The 24,227-nt window shown below is 36.7% G+C and overlaps 1 protein-coding gene across 4 annotated transcripts in view; it reads right to left on the reverse strand.

Moving 5' to 3' along the window:
* Positions 1-8,014: 8,014 nt before the first annotated feature.
* The window catches only part of ADAMTS20 (ADAM metallopeptidase with thrombospondin type 1 motif 20), an 86,487-nt gene continuing 70,274 nt past the window's right edge, over positions 8,015-24,227 (reverse strand). For 2 of the 4 annotated variants that reach the window (XM_085569741.1, XM_085569743.1), the window contains 10 exons: positions 19,406-19,573; positions 18,010-18,183; positions 16,523-16,693; positions 15,645-15,845; positions 15,381-15,510; positions 15,132-15,226; positions 14,939-15,033; positions 14,395-14,528; positions 13,656-13,747; positions 8,015-11,406 (listed from right to left, as the gene is read on the reverse strand). In XM_085569741.1, coding sequence (XP_085425867.1) covers positions 11,098-11,406; positions 13,656-13,747; positions 14,395-14,528; positions 14,939-15,033; positions 15,132-15,226; positions 15,381-15,510; positions 15,645-15,845; positions 16,523-16,693; positions 18,010-18,183; positions 19,406-19,573 — 1,569 coding nt within the window. In that variant the 3' untranslated portion in view covers positions 8,015-11,097. The remainder of the gene's footprint in view (positions 11,407-13,655; positions 13,748-14,394; positions 14,529-14,938; positions 15,034-15,131; positions 15,227-15,380; positions 15,511-15,644; positions 15,846-16,522; positions 16,694-18,009; positions 18,184-19,405; positions 19,574-24,227) is intronic. The other 2 variants (XR_014952204.1, XM_031503673.3) reach the window with 2 other exon arrangements.

The raw sequence follows: 24,227 nt of genomic DNA on the forward strand, positions 1-24,227 counted from the left end.
CGAGAATGTAATTTTTATTGTTTCTGAAACAATAGGACCATGGGAAATAACTGTTTCTAATACTGGGCAATACTTTCACTCTTCAAAGACCAGCAGTTTATAATGTGGAATACTTTCTCCATCTCTAGTACCCAGTTTGGGGATACAACTTCCCAGAGGCAAATTCTGCAGTTCAGGCCCCATTCAGGTTGCTCTCCTTGGTTGCCCAGAGAAACAACTATCCCAAACTGACCATATTTTGAACTAAGTATAAGGAAGAGTATTACGGGCCCTCCCTAGCACCTCGTTTCTTCTGAAACCTCACTTCTTCCCCATCGTATTTGTACCTAGAGAGCACTGCTCTTCAGTGGCTACTTTTCTTATGCCTAATACACTATGCCATTTTTTCATGCTTAATTCAGAGATGAAGGAATTTATGGACCAAAAGACCTCACACAAGAAAAATCATGGGTGGTAGAGGAACAGGCAGGGGGAGGGAAAGGAAGCAGTCTGGCAAAGGGATGGATCAGAAGAAATAAAAGTACTTTTCCCTCTCCAGCATGTAGGGAACTTGTAATTCCTAATGTGGAAGGACTGAAACTTGCTATGTAGTCCTGAAGTTAATTTAAAATACAATCAACAAAGTACTTAAAAATAATGAACATCTGTCAAATGAGTAACCCCTTAAAATATGCCCAAAGTATATTATATAAGCAGAATTTAATGCAACTGCATGGTAAGAAAATATTTGGAAAATATCGTTAACACTGCACATAGCACATATCAAAATTATGTTTTATTAGAATTGTTTTGTCACCATCTTGTGGACATTAGGGTAACATCTGGCTTGCTCCTGATTTCAGTTTGTGGGTTCAATGTGTTCTGAAGAAAGTGACTGCTCTAATATTACACTGGTGTAATATAAGAACACCATACTGCAAAATTTCATATCACTTCACGCATACTTTAGGGCTCCTGCAGCTTTATTGTGCTGCTGAACAAACTTTCCAATTTGCAGGAAATAATTATTTCAAAGGGAGTATACAGACTCTTATAAAAGTTGGCACAATAAAGAGGGAAGAGAAATCAGATTGCTAATGTAAACATCTATGTCTTCTCAGGGAATTTCTCTGTTTCAGCCATCTGATTTCAAATAGCTTCCTCAAGCCCTAATTTATTACTTCAAATATAGAAACTGCCTAGTCTGAAGATGCTTAAGAAATATGCTCCCTCTCTCCATGGTCCAAGCAGTCTGATGCAAACTTTTCTGGGTAAATGTAAACCAGATGTTTCCCAGTCCTAATTTGTGAACTGCTGTCCCAGGTTTCTATGCTGAGGCAGTGCAAGAGAGCTGTGCAGCAGTAAAAAGTTGTCTGGGTAAGTGTGCTGCTCCAGACACCCTTCAGTGTTGCTGCACTTTTCTTCTTGTGCTTGACCACCAAAACACAAATCTCTTTCCAGGGTGACTGAACAGCACCCAGCACAGCAAAATATATTTGTAGTGAACAAACAGACCATACTGTGTGTTTCTAGGAGAGGTGCCAAGCCTGTGTGGGCTCATTATGGCAATTCCTCTGTGCCAGCTCTGCCCATGGAAACCACCTCACAGCCTGCTACTGCTGTGATAGCCAAGGATATCATATCTGAGAAATCTGGAATCAGATTGTATTTCCCAACTATTAATAAAACTTCCCCTGAAATAAAAGTAGAGGATCTGATGCCACTTTTTGTTATTCAAAACCACGAATTCCCCCTCTCCCACAATCTGCCAGAATTTTAGACTCTTCGCAACTTTTTATAAATTTGAGATGTTTTTGTCAAGAAAGCATCCTCCCCCTTCAAAATACACCCAGGGAAGTTCAGTGTTCCAATTTAGCATTGCTGTTTATGAGAAGAAGGAAGGCTGATTTTGACCCAGCACAACACCATGCATTGGAAATATATTAGCTAGAGTTTCATCACTGCATTTACCCCACCTTTTGCAGCAACTATCTCTAGGAATGATGCTCTGTGGCCAAGGTGAAAAGTGTAAGCTGTCTGTGAGAGGAACAAGGAGAATCTCTTTGCTGTCAGCCTGAGGGCTGCTCCTGGGCCAGCAAAACAGAGCTGGGACATGGGGTGACCTCTGTCTTGCTGGCTCTGATTAAATTATTGACACATTTCTTGTGCTATTTTGGCCTCTGATGTTCTCTGGACTTTGTGTAGGCATACTTTGGAGCAGCATGTGCCAGCAGCATGTGTATAAATCCCCACTGCTTTGGAGTGGGGATTTATGCCTACAGACATATGGAGATGGACTATGTGTGCTGTTGTTGTAGTAGTAGTTGTGCTACTACTAAGTAGGGCAGATGAGGCTATCCATGAAGGCAAAAGTTGAGTTGATACTTGGCAAGACCCTTTCAATATTTCTTGTCTATATTGAGTCATGTTTTCTTGTTAAGAAGTACCTTTGACTCTAAATGCAGGTATGCAGAGAGCTGGATGGGAAATATCAGATAATTTCCCAGATTTTAACAGCATATTACCTTATGTCTTTCATTGCTCAGTGTTTTACTGCCCCCCGTCCCAAAGTCCCTGCGTACATAAAATAGACCACCAATGTCAGATGGAGCACCTTGTTATGACAGTAAAATTACTTGTAAAAATTTTTATTGTAATGTAATAAATATTACGATCAGTCAAGGAGCCTAAACCAGCCAACTCGAGATTTGAAGAAGGCATCTTTGATGTTTTGTTTCTATTTCCAATGAGCTGAAAGGCTGCTGGCTCCTGACCTTCGGCAGGGCAGAATGAGGTCTGTCCTGAGCAGGAGGCAGCAAACACCCCAGTGCCCAGCCTTGGAGCTGCACACAGGACACCCGGGCTCCTTGGTCTGGGGAAGCAGCTGCCACAGTGCCCTTTGGAGATGTGGAGGCCTGAGCTCTGTGCTGGCTGCTGAAGCCCAGGCTGGAAGCAAGCTGCTCCCTGCCTCCTGCCTCACAGCCAAGCCCTCATGGTGGAAAAGAATCAGCACATCATCACTGGAAAAAGGACAGGGTCAATGAGCTGCACGAGGATCGCTTCCCAGATGAACAGGAAGGGATTTTATATATGCAAGGGAGATTGCTGGACATAATCTGTAGTTCAGTAAATGGGATCATGCTTTTTTTTAGGCAGAAGATCTAGATTTGAGACTATCATCTGCTAGTTGAAACTATTATAGGGATAACAACCTGTCTTCTGCATGCCCAGAGGTCATTTTAATGTCATCATATTTATTATTCTGGTATCTTTAGCACATAGTTGGCATAGCACTGATCACATCATTTAGCTTTGGCTCGTATGGTAAAGGCAGTGTGAACTAGCAGCACAGTATGCAGTTAAATCTTTAAAGCAAAATATGCCCTCAGATTTGCATGAAATTTCTGTTTCAAAGCAAGTGATTCTTGTGTAACTATAGGGAATTTAACTGGCAACCTTTCAAATAAGACAGAAGTTTCAAATAGCAACTCCTGATGAAAAAAATACCACACAAATAACTGTGTTACACCATTTACCCTGTATTTCTCTCAGCAATAGCACATTTTGAAAAATAACAATTCTGAAAAATAACCACGTGCTTTGTCCTGAACAAAATGCTAGAGGAAGGCATATAGCCGGGAACAAACATCCAAAAAAACCCCAAGCCTGAGGTTTCAAGCAAGATTTCATACAAAATCTACCAGTGTAGAATTACATGGATATTATTGGGATTCAGTGAAGGGTTAGAAGTATTGGCCAGCTATGGTGACTTGTGGAATCAAACCCAGAAGTGTTTTCTTATACTGAAGATTGGCCATGCCAATTCACATACATTTTTTGTAATGCACCATGTTACTAAAAAACCTAAACAACTTTGCCAGGTTGGTACTCATGCTTGTTCTAGCTTATACCTTTTGATGTGGAAGGTACCACTAGCTTGATCAATAATGTAAATGTGGGTGTGTGTAAAAATATTTAAATACTAAAATACATGGTTGCTTGAATGTGTGTTTCTAGGGCAATATCATTAAAATAAGAGACCTCACTTTTTTCAGGGAGTAAAGCAGAAAGAAAAATTTTTTAAGAACTGATGTCTCCAGAAGAGATATTTTTTGGATAGAAAAGTCAAGAGAAAAAGTCGCTGAGCAGTGCAAAATTGCCTGTAGATACATTTTTTAAATTAAAATTTTATAGTTCTGACAGTTTATATATAATTTAATATGGTAATAAAAACACAACACTGGTAACAATGGTGAGGGGTTGCTTGTACAGGGGCTAGGTAAGCTTTTCAGGTAGCCTAAAGCACATTTCCTTATTAAAGTCCTCCCTCTCCTGCTGCTTAGGCAGGGTGTAAGTTACTGCTGGAAACAGTGCTCCACACTTCACCTCCTTTGCTGCTTAGGAAATACTCTAAACATTGAATTTCATATGAGGCAATGCTGTCGACAGCTGGTCAGACAAACATATTGCAGGCTAAGCTTCCAGCCCAAAGAGTATCTCCCTTTTTTTTATGCCTGCCTATTTGCAATCTCCAGACACATGTCTCAAAATGACCTCTCAGTAAATATTTGGCAGCATGATACCAAAACTTCACTTGTCTACAAAAGAAAAAAGCAGCAATGACTGTCTAATCCTGCCATGGAAGAGAGGCTTCTAGGAGCAAAATAATGTCATTCTTCGCTGTGCACTTTCTTGTCTTGCTTTTATGTCAGCGCACAGCTTGTGTGGTTTCTCTTCGAGGCAGCAACTATGAATTTACTTCTTTTCCCTTCTTTCTCAGGAGTTAGAAGTGGAAATTTAGCTAAGGAACTGGAGACAGTTAATTTTCTGGCAAAGGTAGTAATAAACCCAAGACAGAAAACAATAATTGAAGGGCAAAAAGTATTCTTAGTTAAATACCTTGTAAACCCCGATGAAAGGGGATACTGGTGGCAGCCTTCTTAGCCCTGTCTGATCTGCAGAGTTTCCAGGAATACAAACACTAGCAGGGCTGCTGTTTTCTTTACTGAGGCGTGTAAGAAATGTTTTTACAAAAAGCTTTTCTGCAAGATGTTTTAAATACAGAACACTAACATGAAACTTTCTGCTCTCTGGTTTTACAAGCACAAATTTCAATTTGTGTTCTGTGGAACCATATTTTTAATTATTCCATCTTCCAGAAGTAAATTAAAAAGCTCATGGAAAATGATGAACTGACCATGAATGTCATTACTATGGTCAATAAATGACTGCCAGAGACAGCTGAAGTGCATAAAAGGATTTAATCCTACAAGGTGTAAATATATGCTGCTGGTATGAAACACTCTAGTCTTCTGCAAATAGAAAATTCATGAGCTCTCCTTGAATGTTTCTTGCTTCTGTAAACCAGACTGCAAAATAAGTCCATACAGTTATTTCAAAAAAGCCTTTCAGTATTCATAAATGAGGGGTTTTGCTTTCCAAAACAAAATAGTAATGATGAGAAAGACAGAAAAAGCTTGGTATATTTCAGCTCTTTAGAGAGAGTCGTTTGCTACCATTTACAGCTCAGATTCTCCATGTTGCATGCTTTGTTTAATTATGCAAATAAGATTTGAAAAACATATGTAGACAAGAAAGTTCTGTTGCAGGAACAGAGATAAAACACACACACACACAGATTAAAGAGGGAAACATTTGTTTATTGAAAAGGAGAAGGTTCTGGATGGCAGCACAGAGTCAGACATGAGACAGATGAATGCACGCACAGCTGTTCATGTTTAAAGGCAGAATATAGACATAAATACAGTTAGATCTTTGCTCTGCTCTGCTGCTACAGTATTTTTATACAATCAACTCAAAGGAATATCTATCATAACTGAACACAAGGAGAAATTTATCAGAAACAGAACACAGATTGCTTCTTTAAAGCCAGGATAAATGAAGCCCAGAAAAGTCTCTCAACCTATAGTATTGCAAAATAAACTTAATTGTGCAAAAGCAAACCACCTTCTATGGATGGCAATATTAAATGTCGGATCCAACTCCAAGTCAGCTTGTATTTCTGTTTGAACAAAATGCAGGTAGTTTACCCCTACTATCACAGTTCTGCTCTGTCTCAAGGAAAGCCAGCACTGTGAAACAGGAATGAATGCCCTTTAAAAGTAGTACTTTTTTCCTGTGGTCTATAAAGCTTATTTTCAAAGCACACCAGAAAGAGGCCCCCTCCCCCACAATGTTTTAATGATTAGATAATGATTAGTGAGACGATCCTGAAAAATCATAAATGCTCAGGAAATGATGGCCAAATACTATAGGAGAGCAAAACAGGCCATACAAGAGAGACCATAAGCAGGTCTATAGGATACAAATACTTCCCCAGAGTTGCCACTTTCTAGCCTTTAGAGGACATTATTTTATATTGGTTCTGCCATGGTGACCTCCAGTCATACTTTGCCTGCATCAAGTAAGATATGTAACTGTTCAAGGCATTTAAGTGCAGCCTTTAGTATTTCATGGTTCAATTTCTACAAAAGTAGAAATATGTAAGTCTATCGTATCACAAAAATAATTCTTGAAAAATGCTTTGACTCTCTTCTTTGGTGTGCAGTAGGAAATTGTTTCAATTTATAAATAAGGCCAACATGGACTAACTGCCAACATGGATTACTTTGAAATCTCAGTTGTAATATTTCTATATGATGCTCATTTGAATGTTCCTTTTTTAAATATTCAGTTATCTTCCTTCAAAGTTATTTTTGTTAATAGTTTTCCTTTATATTTTTTAAGTTAAAGTTAAAATATTACAGCATATTTCTGATCCATTTATAATTCAAGTTCAGTTTTGATACCACAGAACATCAACTTTCACATATCTATTTCTTTATGCAAACTGTAACAAACAACCCCTCATATTCCTTCCTAATCTTATTTAAAGCTTTGCAAGATGTAGAAAGCACTTGCAAGACAGTAGTATTTTATTCATATTCTGAATTTCCCAAGAATCTCAGGTTTTACTGCAATAAAAATGTAAAGATGCAAACTGCCCTCCCTGCGACATAAAACTTTCATTTCAAATAGCCAACAAAACACAGAAGTTACACTGAACATATTCCAGATTACAGAATTGCGAGAAAACACCAAACCTTTCCTTCATCTTGTCAAGTATATCTTGGATAATACAGCCTTTCAGTTAGATAAGAAAGCCTGTGACTGCCCATCAGAAACCTGCATAGTCACATCCATGTGCTGAAATCACTCAGTCACAGCTCTGTACACAAACGTAGGATTGACTGATTGTACAACACCCATGTTCTAGATCAAACACCTGGGCACATCCTGCTTCTCTGCAGAGGGAGAGTGGCACAACAGACCAGGATGAATTCTGCTAGAACAGAGAACTCCTAGTGTACCCAGAGCCAAACTTTCCATCTCCTCTGCTACCTCCCACATATAACCTTTGGGGAAATACAAGTAGTATATATCTACAGGATGAATTCATGGAGAGAAGTCACAGGTACTGTCACACATTAAGTGACATTTTGTTAGAGAAATGTGAGAAACATGCGTTTTCACATCCAGTCCCTTTTTGACACTTAATATTCATATAAGCATTAAATGTGTGTGTGCACACACAGGTAAGAAGTGCACACAGAGCCAAGTTAAGTGCAGTTCTGTCACCTAATATGTAATGCTGCCATTGATGGGGTTGAAAAGATCCTAGAAGCCATCTAACAAAGCATTGTTACAATCCTCTTTAGCTGTTACCATTCATTATTATATTTTTTCTCTATGGAATGGTGGTAGGGCAGTTAAGCATTTTATTTCTTAAGCATGAACCCAAGCAGGAGAGCTGTGTGACTGTGACCAGCAATGGCAGCTCAGCACATGCAGACCCAGGAGGTGGAGTTGATAGCTCTGTCATGGAGCACCCTGCCACTCTGGCAAGCATCTTGGCTGCCCAGTGGGATGGAAATTCATCTTACTGCAAGTACAACCTGTGATCTGCTTTTCTGTTTGCATGGCCTCCTAACATGTCAGCATCATCAAGTCTCCAGTTTCTTCAGAGCTGATCATCAGGCTTATGTTTTTCTTAAATTGCCCTCAGGATAAAAAGTCAGAAAGTTGGAATTGGGATGACTGATTAAGCCCTTTTTCCTCAAAAAAAACCAAACAACCCAACCAAAAAAAAAAAACCAAAAAAACCCACCCACAACCAAAAAAAACCACAAAAAAGAATCCCACAAAAAAAAAAAAAGTCAGAAAATGTCAGAACATAATGATTGCTTGTTCCCTACAATAGGCTGAAACTCTAAAACAACGGTATAAGAAAGAAAAAATTAAAAAATCTACAATACAATATAGTGCTGTTCTATGCAGCATTTGGACCACGTGACATGCTAGAAGTAGAGTACATTTTTATTCAAAAATGCATTTTATTATCCAAGAAAACCATTATGTATTGAATACTGTATTAAAAGTCACTTTGTTTGGCAGTGGATTTACAGACTGACTTTGTGGCAGCAGAGCTGAATGCTTTGTAGCCTTTAAATGAGCTGAAAAGTAAAAAGTCCTCTTGGGGATAGAGGCAAACTGCATTGCCCTTCTGCCAAAGAAGCAGGCAAGGGAACATGCTATAAAAGCTGGAGTTAGCACAAGGAGAGGAAAATAATTTTAGATTTCTACATTATTTCAGTTAACAACTTTCAGGGCAAACCCCTCCCAAAAAAAATTATAGCTAAATGTGGGAGGATAACTGGAAAGAGCAGACAGACATGGAGTTCTTCCCTCTGAAGCAGGATCTGCTTCTATTGACATCTTTCCTGTAATTATAACCCCCAGTTATTCCAGTATAAGACAATGTATACCACTGAAAATAAGCATTAGGAATATAATTATTCTGTAAATTATCTTATTTCAGCTTAAAGAAGCTGAAATGCTTTTGCAACATTTTGTACTCAGAGTACAATGCCAAAAAGAACCCAAACAAAAGTACCATGGTACCATTCACACAAGCATATTTATTATATAAATATTTTATAAATTACAAGATTTTAATTGCAAATGTAAACACTTCTAGGAAAATAATGTTTTATAGTCTTATTAATGTTTACAACTATTATAAGGCACATAGTGCAAAAATACATTTCTGATGCAGAGATCACAAAATAATTACCTACATGTGTTATCTTAAAAGAAGCTGTATACACTTCTGTGGTAGAGTATTGTTTTTAATTAATAAATATTGCTAATTCATGGCTAACTTTTTGTGGGTAAAAATGTGATATAGCTGCCACTTGATCTACCAATTATACTGGCATGCAAAATAAATATTTGGTTTACAGAATGTGTATGGTCACAAAAAGCATGTATAATTATCTGCTACATTATAGTTATCTGCTACAATAATATGCATTATTATGCAGGTAGAAAATTTTATTCTGAATACCTGAGAGTTGGCCCTAAAACACATTATCTGTATATGCATATATTTCTACAGTTCTGACTGTAAAGTAGTACAAACCAACAAATCAAAGAGCTAGATAATTTTTTAAACCTTGTGACTCCTTTAAATAGCAGACATTGAAAAACCAAACTGAGTCAAAGATGGACACCAAAACCACTGTGGGTGCTGCCTCTGTCCAGATTTTTCACAAAGGTTATTGAAAATGATGCTGAATCAGACTTTGAAGGATGCACACTACAGCCTTTACTAATGTGCCATTGGCCAGGATAAAGGAGTAAGGTGGATATGGAAAGTGTTTAAGCAAATACATATTTGTGCAATTATACACAAGATCCTATGGTAAACAGAATACATTGCTTTCACAGTATACTTGGATGAGAGGCAGTGATTTAAAATCAGGTTTTGAAGCAATTTGTTTCTGTATTTTCTTTTCTTTTATCCACAGCAAGACCTAATATCTGTATCCAAACCTAAGACCTGATGTTTAACATGTGCTACAGGGACTACAGAGGTTAAACCACACTTCTTAGTATTTCTGCTTAGATTTGAGCACCACAAAGAATATAATGAAAAAGATGGGGAAAATGCTCTCACTGACAGAGAAACACACAGATCTATAAAACTACCTCAAGCATTTTGGCTATGTACTTTTCAGCTGTAAGTTACTGACAGATAATACCTACAAGTTTGTGCAAAACTGAAGTATTGAAATTACCTGTCTCTTTATATAGCAGTAAAGCTTTCCTTTCTATATTTTAGCACTATCTATCAAAAAATGTCAGTAGAGGTTAAATTTACTGAATTCTATAAAGAATTATACTGGTAAGTTACAGGTAAAGAATTACAATTATGGTAAAATTTAGAGTGTTACCCATGGAAGTAATCCCAGTGCAATTTACTTGTTAGTATATACTCTACTTGGAATAAGTGTTTCTCCTGTAAGCCTGAAGGTTTCTGATTGTACTTTATGCACTTGCTAGCCCACAAACAGATAATACAAAATTGAGTAAATCCTGAAGAAAACAGGAATTCTTATTAGTGAATGTTACAGTAATGAGCACTACAGACAATGAAAAAAATTACAATATACATATACAGAGCACCTATAATTTGAACCTAAATAACAAAAGTCCCTGCTTTGATGCTCTTAGTACATCAGAGTTCTCAGTGTATTTGAAGTTGGAGACCAATAATGGTATTAGGAACACATTTTCCACAAAATCCTCCACATCTTCCATATATTTTAGTACCATCCTGGGAATCGGACAAAGAGAAGAGACAATCAAGAAAAATGATTGAAATCACAGTTGCACAAAAGGCTTCTAGATGTTTACACACAGCAGACCTTTTGACAAATTATACCTAGAAACACTAAATCAAGAAGCAGCAGCATTAGCAAAACAGGAACAGAGAACCTTTATCACTACCACTCTACACCTTGTTCCCAAGGCTCTACACCATTCCCAGGCTTACCATCCGATGTTGTCTTAAACCATGCACACTTACTGTTCTTGTTTAACTGGTCTTTTGGTCTCCTATGCTAATAAAGTTGGGAGTAAGCAACAAAAAGGATCATTTGTAGTAGGATGATCTTGAACAAAATATGGAGGTTTGGGTGTTGTGTTTGGGTATTTTTAAAACCATTTTCAAAGCCTCTAATAAACCAAATCAACACTATACACTCTTAAAATCAGTTAAGAGAAGGGTAGGTAGGGAATGATGATCTGAATTTGATACTGGAAAGTGTGATTAAACATTGCTGAAGAAGACTTAAATGGGTCAGAGAACTTGAATGCTATTTCTGACTCACAAAAATCACTGTAGCTTTCACTGCAGTCAACACTTGTACCACTTGTCCAAGCTATAAGAGCAGGTAAAGGAAAACAGCATTGACTCACATGGGATTTGTGTATGTCAGCAGTTGCATAGTTGCCCTGAGCAATCCATCTCACTGTACTGGGTAATCTCAGACCTGTACCAGCCAAGTTAATGCTGAACTGTCCCTAGGAAAAAAAAAAAAAAAAAAAAAAAAAAAAAAAAAAAAGCTGATAAACAGGGTTCAAAACACTAAAAGATTTTACATTGGCATATTTGCAGATATCGCTTGGAATATGTCTAAATATGAAGTACTGAAAAGTGTGTACAAAATATGGGCTGATTATGCTGCATTACACTTTTTCTATGGACATTCACAACACAAAACCAAGTTATTCTGCAATAAGCATCAGTTGTGCTTCAGCTGATCTGTAGCATCTGAATATGAAGACAAAATTAACATCACACAACTGAAATTATTTTTTCCTTTCTACAAATGAAATTTTAATTTACAAAAAGTACAGACTTTCAAAAGGCAAGGATGAAGCTGTTTTTTTTGAAATACTATTTTTTTTAAGTTCCTGAATTTTTTGGAAAAATATGATCAAAACATACTGCTGTCTGTAAAGACATATCACTTCTTAGACACCTAATTTTCAAATGTTTATACACCACCTAAGCATCATCATCTTATCATGTTCCATTGCTTCTTCAGTATAACAAATAACACAACTGAACAAGAATGTAAGAGTATGCTAAAATAAATAACTATACTTTTAAGTGGAATGTTTTGCAATACAAACCATTCACAAAAGATAGAGAAGATATTGGTTCTAAAACATTTGCCTACACAAATACAGACTCTGAAAACTAGATTCAGTCAGTTCCTATGAGAATAGGAAATATATTAAAAGTAGCAAATTGCACTACCTTGGTAAACAAACTGGGATACAGAAATTTATTAAATTGCATTCACAGAGAAGTGCAATATGCTACAAAGACGTACCACCTCCACAAAGAGTCTAATGATTAGTTCAGGCAGCACTACAATCAGAAAACTGCACAGCTCTGCATTATTTACCGAAAACTTGGATTTCTGTATTCAGATCTCATAAATTTTTATTTCAAATGGTAGCTTCTGTGTTTTATTGCTTAAGAATGTCATACATATATACATATATATACAGCTTTTATTATGATGATTTACCTAAATTATTTTGCAAAAATTCATTATATTGCTCAAAGGACTTGCAGGTTGAAGGCATCCAATACTATAATGAACTTCAACAGTTTTCTTGCCAAGGGTTTAAGTCTGCCAAAGCTAAGCACTTCATTTGTAGAAAAATTGCACATAAATTGTCTCAATCTGCCCTTGGCTGTGTCCACCCACACAGCTGGTCTTAAGTTTAGTCAACCAGGAGAGATGGGTGACAAGGATTCACTTCCAAGCAAGTGTGAGCCAGTTGGTCCTATCTCCTTTATAACCAGTGAAAAGAAATTCACTTCCCAAGGACAGCTGACCTCATCCTAAACTGTCTAATGCAGTAAGACAAGCTGAAGTGTTTTCTCAGGAATCCTGTTTCTGCCAATGGGCTTCAAAAGGTTGACTAGGTCAGACTAGGGCTATGTCTGCATTATCAAGAAGGACAATGCAGTATAAGCAGACCTGTAAAGTAAAAAATGGCCCAGAGAGCCCAAGTCTGTGGACAGTGCACAAATCAGGGGTTTATTTTGGACTAACTCTCCCCTAGTCCCATGGACTGAATCCTCAATCCTATTAGAGTATATTAAGATCCTTCCTCTGAAGTTCATTGTTGGCTTTAGCTTCATCCAAAAGGGGTCCTGTTCATGTCTTTCAAAACTACTCTGTGATGTGAAACAACAAACAACAAACTGCAACAATATAGAGGTTAATCTAAAAAGCACCACCCAGTACAACACTAATGTAGGCACAACAGTGCATGTGGAAATTTTAAAGTAAACTGCTAAAAAAATATTTATTTCCTTTGGTAGTCTTCAAAGACATGAAGTAAAGTAACAGAGAAGACATCCCAGGAGAGAAACAGGGAAGAGATAAGAAAAATTATACAGGTAATATAAAAGTCACTAGAGGAGAATAAAGAATGAGAAAGTATTAGGGGAAACAAAGGATATATCAAATCCAGAGGGAGGCAGAGCAGTACATGAAACACACAGAAAGGTGGAAACACATACATGGAGCCTACAGAAAAAGGGTGTAGTAAACAATTTGAGGGAAAAACTATGAGGGGGAATGGTGGAATAGGAGAGAAGAGAGTAAGAAAAAATTTGTTATTAATGTTGTACACTGACCTCAGAGAATAGGAGATAGGTTTAGAACCTTACAGATCTAAACAAGTCACACATTTTTTTCCCCCTCTTATGTAAACATTTTATGGGAGTAAGAAATCATAAATACCTGTGGACATCTGGCTGCACTGTAGCAATCTCCAGCTGTAGCAAATGGTACTGCTCTCCCAAGTATAGTCTGAGCAAAAAGAAAATCTGTGGCTAGAAAACAGAAAATTACTCAACACTAACTGCTGCATTTGAAGTTCAGAGGGAAACAGTGAAAAGTGTGAATGTGGCTGTTTTATTGTGTACATTTTTGTGTTTTGTTCCCTTGGAAGGGAAGGTTGTGTGTTTTGGGTTGAGAAACAATGGTTTGAATTTTGGTTATTTCACCATCAATCCAACCTATAAAGCCAGATTTCTTTCTGAGATAAGAGTGGGTTAGGAGGAAGATGGATGTGTACCTCGACACTGCACCAAGTGTCAAGATTTATTTAATGTCTGCCAAGGTCTGAAAAGGGACTAAGCAGAGCATAGAAGCGAAGACTTCCACAAGAAAAGAAAAGGCTGTGGACTACAATAAAATGAAATAATGGGAACAAAAGCTTAGAAAATGAAGGTAGTTCACATATAAGATATGAATCTGTGAGATTCATGCCACTTGAACACTTGGGACAAATTAACAAGGTAAGTAGTGGTGTTCTTTCTTTTTTTATTTTTGACATTGAATTCTTAAACTAAATAAGAACTTTGCCCCAAGATTGCACAGCTGGATCTGTAAGTGGATCAAAATAGCAATTTGGTAATTGTGACCACATCCAATTTCAATAGAATGCTGAATTGGCTAAAACTAACAAAATGCTTACTTTTAATTTGCATAGAAGCTACATCAAATCTTATTTTGCTAAAAACTGTGAAGCCAGCTGCAAGGTAATCATTTCGACAGGCACAGTCTTTCCTTCTGCTCCCATTGAAAGGACATTCATATGGATTCTGCAACCTAAAGAACAGAAAATATTTCGTTTTCATTTTGAGATTTTTCCTTAACATAATATCACAGTAAAAAATTAGTGCACTGCACTATGTCACATAAAAATATTAAACAACCTTAACTGAACAAGAAGCGCAGCTTTTAATCTTGGCTCAACTGAAACACTAATGTGGATACAAGTAATTTCTACAGAAGTCAAGACAGAAAAAAAAATATAATCATTTAGTACAACTAACATAATTTCAGGATGGAAGTAGCTGCATTTCTGTATGTGCGTTTACATGCCTGGATATTTAAAACAGAAAATCAAGGGGAAAAAAATCCTACTCATATTTCTCACAAAAAAGTAAGTATTATTTTATTATTTTATTTTGGAAGGAATAAGTGCACTTCATATATTTACAAAACCACTTCTGTACCTGTATCCATATACTTCAGAAAAGTTTTCTGCTTCACCTTTTACCAGTGTCAAATATTCTTTGGGATTTTCTAAGTGCATGCCTGAGCAATAAATCTGGGAGAGAAAATGCAACCCTTTAGCAAAATCTTTATTAGTAAAGTGTTGTTTCATAAAAATATGCACTCATAAAAACTCATAAATATTAACAGTACCTTTATCATCCTTCCCTTAACATTAAGTAGGTATTCACCATCCTTTTTAATTCCTTTTTTAATCTGCATATCTTTGCAGGTGGTAGGAGTTTCACCTTCAAAATGAATGATTAAATCATATTAATATTTCAGGAACAGAGCTTACTTTTAGGAATTAATTTTCCATAATTGCAGTCCAAATATATTTATAACTTTAATGTAAGTAACCTGGGAAAACATTAACTGCATAAAATCACAGCTATTACTTACATTCTTTCTCATGGCAGATCTTTCTGGCATCTGGTTTTAAATGTGGCAGGCACAAGTCACTAGATAAGCCATTTTCAGTCATACACTCCACTGTTCTCTGCTTTATCCCCACTCCACAAGATGCTGAGCACTAGACATAGATAACCATTAAGACTTGGTTTAGAAAGAAGCAAATAATTAACATCATTATGTCAACGAGTTATTCTTGGCATTTATTCATGCCAGAGGCAGCTATAAAAAATGAGCTTGCACATCTGTACTCACTTTGGTCCACTTCCCCACTGTCCACGTCGCTGCTTGTGAACATCCTTTGACATTGCATTTATAAATGTACGGGGATGGCTCCACTGGGCATTCTCGGTACGCTACAGTCCGAAGGCCATGGATGTGCTGACTTTGGACAGAGTGGATTGCAACACAGTACGGGATCCTCTGCTGGTAACCAAGCCCACAGCTCTCTGAGCACTGAAATAAAATCCCCAAGCACAGACATAATTTCTGTGAAAGTTCCTGTGACATTTCTGCAGAATTGCATTATAGGTAAGTCAGCTCCGAGCATTGCTCTGGCAAAAGCCTGTCATTGGAGGCGTGCCACCTTGGGCTGGAACATCAGTGTGCAGAAGTGAAGGTCTGCAATAGTTCCATGTGCAAGGAGCCACAAAGCCCCATGGGGCCCTTTCCTCAGAGGTTCCAGAGAGCTGTGACACACGTACAGACTGTCATTCCCTCTCAGCCGTGATACATGCACAGACATGCACACACAGGCAGTGCAGACATGCAAGGGAAGCAAAGCACTGATCGAACACTTCACTAAAATCAAGGAAAAGCTTTTTGGTTACTCCAGTGAGGTCAACTTGCAAGAGAGTTTCCTGGGAACCAGCAAAGGAATCCTGTGGCAGGGGCAGCTCTCCTCTAGTTAGTGATCTCAGGTCCTGGGTGGGTAAGGGAGGACTCACACTAACAGCCTCTACAGTAAATCATGGCTGACTTGGAAGGTCAATGTGGAGAAAGTTAAGACAGCCATGTTCAAAGGCAAATAAACTTCTCTTTTTCTCCACACATGTAACCTACATTTTACAGCAATATAACATTCTTAAATGTAAAGATAAATAAAGGATTTGTGAGCAGTACAATTAGTGTACCTGTGACAGTTCTCCTGTAAGCACAACATATTTAGAGGGAGATACTCTGCAGGTTTTGGAAGATGGAGGCTTTGTAGCAGGATCACAGAAGCTTTCATCCACTTGGAGATGGTTTTCATTCACACATTTTACTTTCCGGTATATTTCCTTTCTTCTAGATGATGCTGAGCACTAAAAGTGAAAAAATTAATCACCATTTATCTAGACATTTACAGAATTAAGTTACCTACTGATTGCCACACACCAGTAAAACCCAGACAGCAACACCTTTTGACATCTGCTATCAATGTCAGACTAAATTATTCACTGAATAAGAGTCTTTTACTTTGTTTTCAGTGTTCAAGTACTTCTAATCAGCTTAAAAAAATCAACAGCTTATAATAACAATGACACAGTAACTGTTGGGTGAGACAGAGGAGAAAATTAAAATGTCAAGCCAAGATGGCAGGTTGAGTGTAAAAGCCCTTCCATATGAAAAGTAAAGAGACAGAAAAAGATTTCAGAGAAATATGAAAGGAATAAGTCGATCCTGAAAACAAAACAAGATGACCTTGAAACAAAACAAGGAGAGGGAGAGGGAGATGGATGGGGAGAGGGAGAGCCTAGAAAATTTAGCATGTCAGATTATTAATATGACACAAATGCACGAAATGTTTTTTTGTTCAATCTTAGAGAAAGGCTCTTTGCACACCATTTCAGGTATTATAGATAATTTTTGTTTTTTCTGTCTTCCCCATCTTTACATGCTTGCATGTTTGCAAAAATATCAAAAGTTATTACATTTTTAGCATATAGAAAATAGTAATTACACCTTTAGAAATGACAGCTCTCTCCTGAAGGTGTCTTTCTTAAATATGAAAAAGCATATTTGTTAAGAGAATGCTGAGTTTTATTTTCTTATCTTGCTTCCTCTTTGGTAGGAATATAATGAGATTTATTTTGTTTCTTATCTTTTCTTTAACAAAAAAAGATGCTCATGTTTTTAAGATGCTTTAAATCTTCCATAGAGAAATTCTTATAAACAGTGTTGTCTGAAGATTTTACCTCCACGGTGTTTACTTCCACGTGACATTACTGCTGCATTTCTGTTCTTAAAAAGCTGCTTTTTAAAAAGATATTTCATAATAAGTATTTATTAAACATCTTATGCACTATGTAGAGAAGTATGTAGAGACAGTCCTATAAATAAGTACCTATTCAGAACTCCACCAGAGCTATTGTCTACAAGAGACAAGCAAATCCTGTAGAATTTATAAAAAGAGAGGATAAATAAAGTCTTTGACATTTTTTGTCACTTTTGAAGTTTTGCAAGCCTGACCTTCAAAATTTCCAGCACGGTAATTCGTTATTCTGCAGCACGACAGCTACTAGAAATGTATCCAAATGTATGGGGAAAAAAAAATTTAAAAGTAACAGAAAGCCCAAACTTATTTTGTATACATATTACGAAACTCAATGAAGCCATAGACGTTGAAAACCTTACTCACCTTCTCCCATGCACGAGCCAGCCAGCGGTGCAGAGGGCAGGGGCGCTGCTGGCACTGCCTCGCGCTGGCGGGGCGCAGGGCGCGGCTGCACAGTGCATCGCTCACCCGCCCCACGCCTGGCACCCGACAGAAAATGTCCCTCTGCTGAGTCCCCACTCCACAGGATACGGAGCACTAAAATGGGTCAAAATTAGCTGTGTCATTACAAAACGAGGCAGTCCCCAGAAGGGCGTACAGCTGTCATTAGAAGTTCTTAGGATATTATTTAAAATATACTTCACAGACCTTGTGATATAAGTACAATACCTGAAGAAATTTATGTTGAAAATGCAAAACTACAATTAAAATGTTTCAAAAATACAGAAAATAATGCATCTGAGGTACCTAACTGAGTTCTCTGCCTACCTTAATTCACAGTAGGGACAATCACTATAGACATATGCAAAGCAAAAGTTTACATTTTTGCAAGATCTACAGTCGAAGCTCTGAGCTTACATCTTGTCTTTATTAGAGACTGACAGTCTTGTCTGTTGTTTTAAAATGCAATTACTACAATAAAAGAGAAAAAAAATCTCAGTGTAGAGGTTAGAAAATCTTGCAAAAGTGTAATATTCTGAGGACACTCTCTTTTGTGGTAGTACTAAGAATTTTGAACCCTGAAAAGCTTAAATTCCAAATGCCTCTTTTCCTCTTTCCTGGCCAAAGGAATTTCATTATACCACTAATGCTTGCTGAGATAAACCTAATTCCTTTTTATCCTAGGCAGAAGCACTATTATGTCCCAAAGCCTACCTAAAAGTCCAAGCTCAATCATAAAGTTCATATCATTCTATCAAGTGTGGCCAAAATGTGGAGAGTCGTACTGTGTCTTTACCAATGCGGGGAATTTTGTGTTGAAAGAGTGACTGAAATGCAAAATATTGCAATGTGCTCAGTCACACACAATTTTACAAAGTGACAGATGTTTTATAAGACCAAACCAGGGAAAAGTCCAGTATTTGTGCCCAGGAGCCCTTTTTCTTGTCCTTTTCCCACAAACATGGCTCCATTTCAGTATTTAGACTAAGATAGCAAATAGTGATACTACTGAATTCATTGCAAAAGGTAAGAATTAAACTTTTAAAATTCACTGTTAATGTACAAGGTAAGATGAGGATAGTCCTAAGTAGCTATTCAGTACAAAATTCAGATTAGCAAATAATTTCAGTTTTCACAGACATTTATTTTTAATTACTCTTGAAAGAATAAAAAATAAAATACAATGAAGTACTTGCTAATTTGCAAATGTCATTGTGATGTGTGTATTGACAATTATTCCCACTGAAGCAGTGTTGTCATGAAAATGATATTGCCTCATGTTTTCATGGAGAACATAATTATGGAAGCTTTTACATACCTCTTTCCATCTGCTGGCCTTCCAAGAAGGACATCTTCCAGCTCTACATATTTTGTATATTCGTGGTTTTTTCAAATGTTTGCAGTTGTCTTCTTCTATTTTTGCTTGGAAGCTGTTAATGCAATGCACATCACGAAACTTCAAACCTTTTCCACAGGAAACAGAACACTGAAAAGAGAAGTGTTATTTCACTACTTTGCTAAAAATCTCAGAGCAATAAGAAAACCAGAAGAAGCCACGGCCTCACCCAAAATGGACTCAGCCATTAGAGTTTCTGCATTATGACACAACATCTGCTGTACGTGTCTGAAACTTCTCTCTAAGCTGTCTCATACTGAGCATTATAGATCAGGTGCCAAATATTTCTCGCATCTTGTTCATTCATTGATGTCATCATTGAGAAATACCTGCACCCAGCCATCCATGCAGGAGACAGCCTGCTGCTAATGTCACCTGTGATCTCACAAGAACATGCTCTAGCAGCTGTTTCCAGCACATGTACTGCTATTTTCATTTAGGCAGGATGCTTATCACAATGCAATATCATGGCTATGTGTGTTTCTAGCCAGTAGGCTACAAAGTCATGTTTGCTTGGCAACTCCTCTCCATGAGCTTTGGGTATCTTACAGTATGTGGCAAATAGGCAAAGAAGAGGTGGTACACACCACCAGTTTAAGTGTAGTCCTTGGAGGTGGGGCACCCCATATCCTTTTCTCCACAAAGTTGCTACAATTTACAGAGCTGGTTCTAGGACATTCCTTCCTTCCTGCCTGCCTGCCTGCCTCCAGTGTCAAAAATGGATCAGGCTCTTCAGGAGAAATGGCCATTCCTCTGCGAAATTGCTGGACTGCTGTTAGACTTCATTGAGGTTTGATCAGTGAGGTTTTGATTCATCACATCAGGGCCCTCCTATACACCTACAGAGTAGGGCTACAGACCTTTGTTTCAGTCAAACAAGGAAATCAAACATCTGAACTTCTTCCACATTAGGTGGCTACTCAGCTGATTCCTCTTGAACCATGAACGTGAGTATAAGTACTTTAGTATTTCCTTCTTAAATACTGTCATCATTTTGTCATATTTCCTTAAATATTCTACACCATCCTATTAAAAAACTTAGATCAATGGAGACAATTTTTTTCCGTCTGGAAAGAGAACATGCTTAATTTGTTCTAGGATTTCATCAATGTTTTACTTTACGCTTGAAAAAGCACTTCCTAAGGAAAGAAAATTAATTCAGGTAGAAAAATAATAGTCCAATAAAAATTGAATTTTTTAGTGGATATAAAAAAAATTTAAATATAGACTTTCCTCAAAAGTAATTAAGATATTTCTCTTCCCTTTATGTCACATCATCATCATCTACATCATTAGCATTACATGCTAACTAAACAAAACATTTTTGAATACATATGTCTTCTATTTTCAGAAAGTTAAGTTCGGGTCATTCAGTACAAAACCTGGTAAATATTTGCCTGAGAAAACAGCTGGATGAAAGTTTTTAAAATAGAGAACAAACATCTGTAATAAATTAATCTGCTGGGTAAGAAACATTTTTGTTTAACGGTTTGTTAAGCAGAATCTCAACTTACTCAGTTGTCCTCAATATCACATGGACTTACATATCTTTAAACATTTATGTGTATATTCTTAAAGGTTTAATTGAAACTATCAATGTGCTTAAAATTAAAACTTTGCAGAAAGAAGCAATACATTTGTCACAAAATAAAATGAGTGTCCTATTTCTCTTATGCAACTATATTTACAAAAAAGGTAAGGGCACTGATTTTGCCGCAGTTTGCCTTTTACATGTCTACTCTAAAATCTTAATAAAAAGAATGCTTGTTTCTAAATTAAATTATTTTGCTCTCAGCAAAACCTTCCAATATATATTTTTTAAATCATGTTCTTGTAGTTTTACAATTTATGTTTTATTAATTTGGACAGTAAAAGAACAAAAAATACCTGAAGTTTTAATATATGGCTAATGTAGGTCAAAAAACTTAAAATGTTTAAATCATATCATTATAAAACCCTTTCAGAAGACAGCTCTGATTCAGAGGATTTATTTATCAAAGCAGGCATGATAACTTGCATAATAAACTAAAATACTGTTACTATCTTATATTTGAGTCTAACTTCCCTTAAAGCTTTTTTCCAAGAAGTTCAGACATAAACTATAGACTTGAAGGACCCCTAAACTGTAAATGTTCTTCCCTTTAATTCTGTAGCAGGAAGTGAAACACAACACAGAGTTATTTAACCTCCACTGTAATGTGTCAGAAAAATCCTACACGTCCCTCTTCCTCAATGGCCTCCTCTGCAGAATAAATCAGGCTCCAGAGAGCTCCCAGGAGAGGCCTTGTGGGGACAGCATTCCAGGCTGAGAGCTGCAACCAAAAAAACTCTCCTAAGAAGTCTCCACTTCAGGAGGTGAGGCTACCACAGCACAGAGTGATCTCACAATCTCACAGCACTGCACAGTCTCACTCTTATTTGTTGCCCTCAACATTAAGTACCAGGACAACACTTTTCAGCAGATACACATCTTTGTTTATATACCTTATGCAGATATATCCTATTCAACAGAAGTTTTATTTATTGCACAGGGCTCATGGCTGCTAACAGTAATAGACTATGCAAAGAAATGTCTTATCCTGAATCTCAGCCTTAGAAAGATCTTCCCATATCTCTACTTACTATATACAGCATTACATTACTTCTACACAGGTGAGAACTTGATCTGAATTTCTGTGGTTGGCCTGTTTTTTTCTTTTTGTTGGTTCAAATTCAACTGATATCTCTTTATTATTAAATATCTCTTTTATATTTAAGTGTCCTTATTTGATCTTTATAATTTGTGTTATTACTTCTAAAGAAAAAACTAAAGATTTTTGTGTCAATTTATTAGAAGGTATTATTACCAGCTCCAGATAAATGCCTGCTTCTCTTTTATAAAGATGTTCTACTTTTGTAATTAGAATACAGGAATTAAAAGAGGGAGTTCAGAAAGGAAAATACCAGCTTAGATGTTAAAAATAGCAGAGAATTTATGAATAGGTATTACAAATATTTCACTTAAATACTGTTTAGCTTTGATGATTAAAAGTGGCTGAAACCTAGGTATCTTAATGTAAAAATGCAGAAACAAAGATAAAAGATTACTAAAATCTGAAGGCAGAAATTACCTTCAATTATTTTAAGAATGTTTGTATTTTTAAAAACAAAAAAATGTAGCTTGTATGCATAATCTGATTTTTTTTTTCTGTAAAAGACAAAAAGTTACAAAATATCACTAACTCACATCAAGTAAATAGCCACATTTAAATAACTTTTTCCATGGAGATTTTCACTCCATATTAATTTAATATTATGTTTGAAACTTAAAAATACATGTTCAACATCTTGGGACTATATCAAAAAACATTAAATGCATTAAATCCTTCAAAGTGTACAGAGACAACATTTTTGCATATAGATTTGCTATCTCATTTTTTCCCATAATCATCAAGGTCTGATTCTCGGGTCACATGTACCCAAACCTTCTGCTGAATAGATCTTGCAGTGAAAAAAAGGACTGTCATTCTGCAAGAAGTGCCTCACTGCCATCCTCATGGGTTTCAACTTAAGAGCTTTTCAGCTGGGGGTTTTTGTTTGTTTTTTGTTTGTTTGTTTTTTGTGTTGTTTTGTGTTTTGGATGGGTGGGTTTTTTTACTTAATTCATGAAAGAATGCAGATGTTTAATTCATTATATTAATGTGGTTTTGCTCTGAAGGAAGGAAACTCCCAAAGCTTTTAAAAGCTAGAAAAATCCACAGATATTACGCATATGTAAACTTCTGCTTAAATCTAATTGCCAAAACTTAAAAACAAATAAAGCACTAAACTAAGATGCGCCTTTAAGCAGCTTTGTTGCAGCCAAGTGCTTGGGGTACTGCATCTCCTGGAATTTCATGGAGTTGCTCTTGCCCACTTCAGAGTGGTTCCAAAGTGCCAGATTCATACGTCTGCTGCGGTGACTCTCTCCCACCAAGCACATGTGAGGAATAGAAACCTAAATATCTCTAAGGACCAGATCCTTTACAATTTCACTGGGACATCAATAAAATTTAGGCAACTGATTTGAGGATTGTTATTCTTAAAGCTTTGCAAACATATCAGTTACAGAAGCACCTAGATTGCCCTGACAAAGTACCTTATAAGAATTATCTTAAAAAGTGAAAACACTAATTCTACATGCATGCACAATCTTTTTAACAGATTGGCCAACTCAGTGCTTAACAAACCCATAATGACAATTAACACCCTGAAAACAGATTTTCCTTTATTTCTAATAACAAGTTAAAGAAAGAAATTGTTCTAAGAGTGCAGAGCATATGAGTAAAGCACACTGCAAAACAGTGATAGATGATATTTAGTGCAACTGAAGAAAAATGAATGCTCCAATTTTATTTTTTTTAAACACATGAAAAAGCTAATATACTTTCCATGGATGTAGAAGATCCAGGATTATAAGTGGAAAGCTTCAGAGGTTATATTACTCTGTATGTAAAGTATTCTCCTGAAATTTGGTATATTCTGGCTTCATTCCTTAGATAATACATAAAAAGAGTTCTTAAAAGGATCACTTCTTCCCAAAGTGCTTTGGCATCATATGCAGGCAGGGTCAGCTGTAGGTAAGTGTTTCCTGTCCTCCATTACAGAGAAAAAATAGCAAAGACAGAACACCAAATCACTCAAATGCTGAATAAAAAGGTTTCACCAATGTCAAGGGGGAATGTCTTTGCATTTCTGTTAAGGACAGAGCATAGATCCTGCTCAG

The sequence above is a fragment of the Lonchura striata genome, chromosome 1A (assembly GCF_050655825.1).
Source record: "Lonchura striata isolate lonStrDom1 chromosome 1A, ASM5065582v1, whole genome shotgun sequence".
NCBI lineage: Eukaryota > Metazoa > Chordata > Aves > Passeriformes > Estrildidae > Lonchura > Lonchura striata.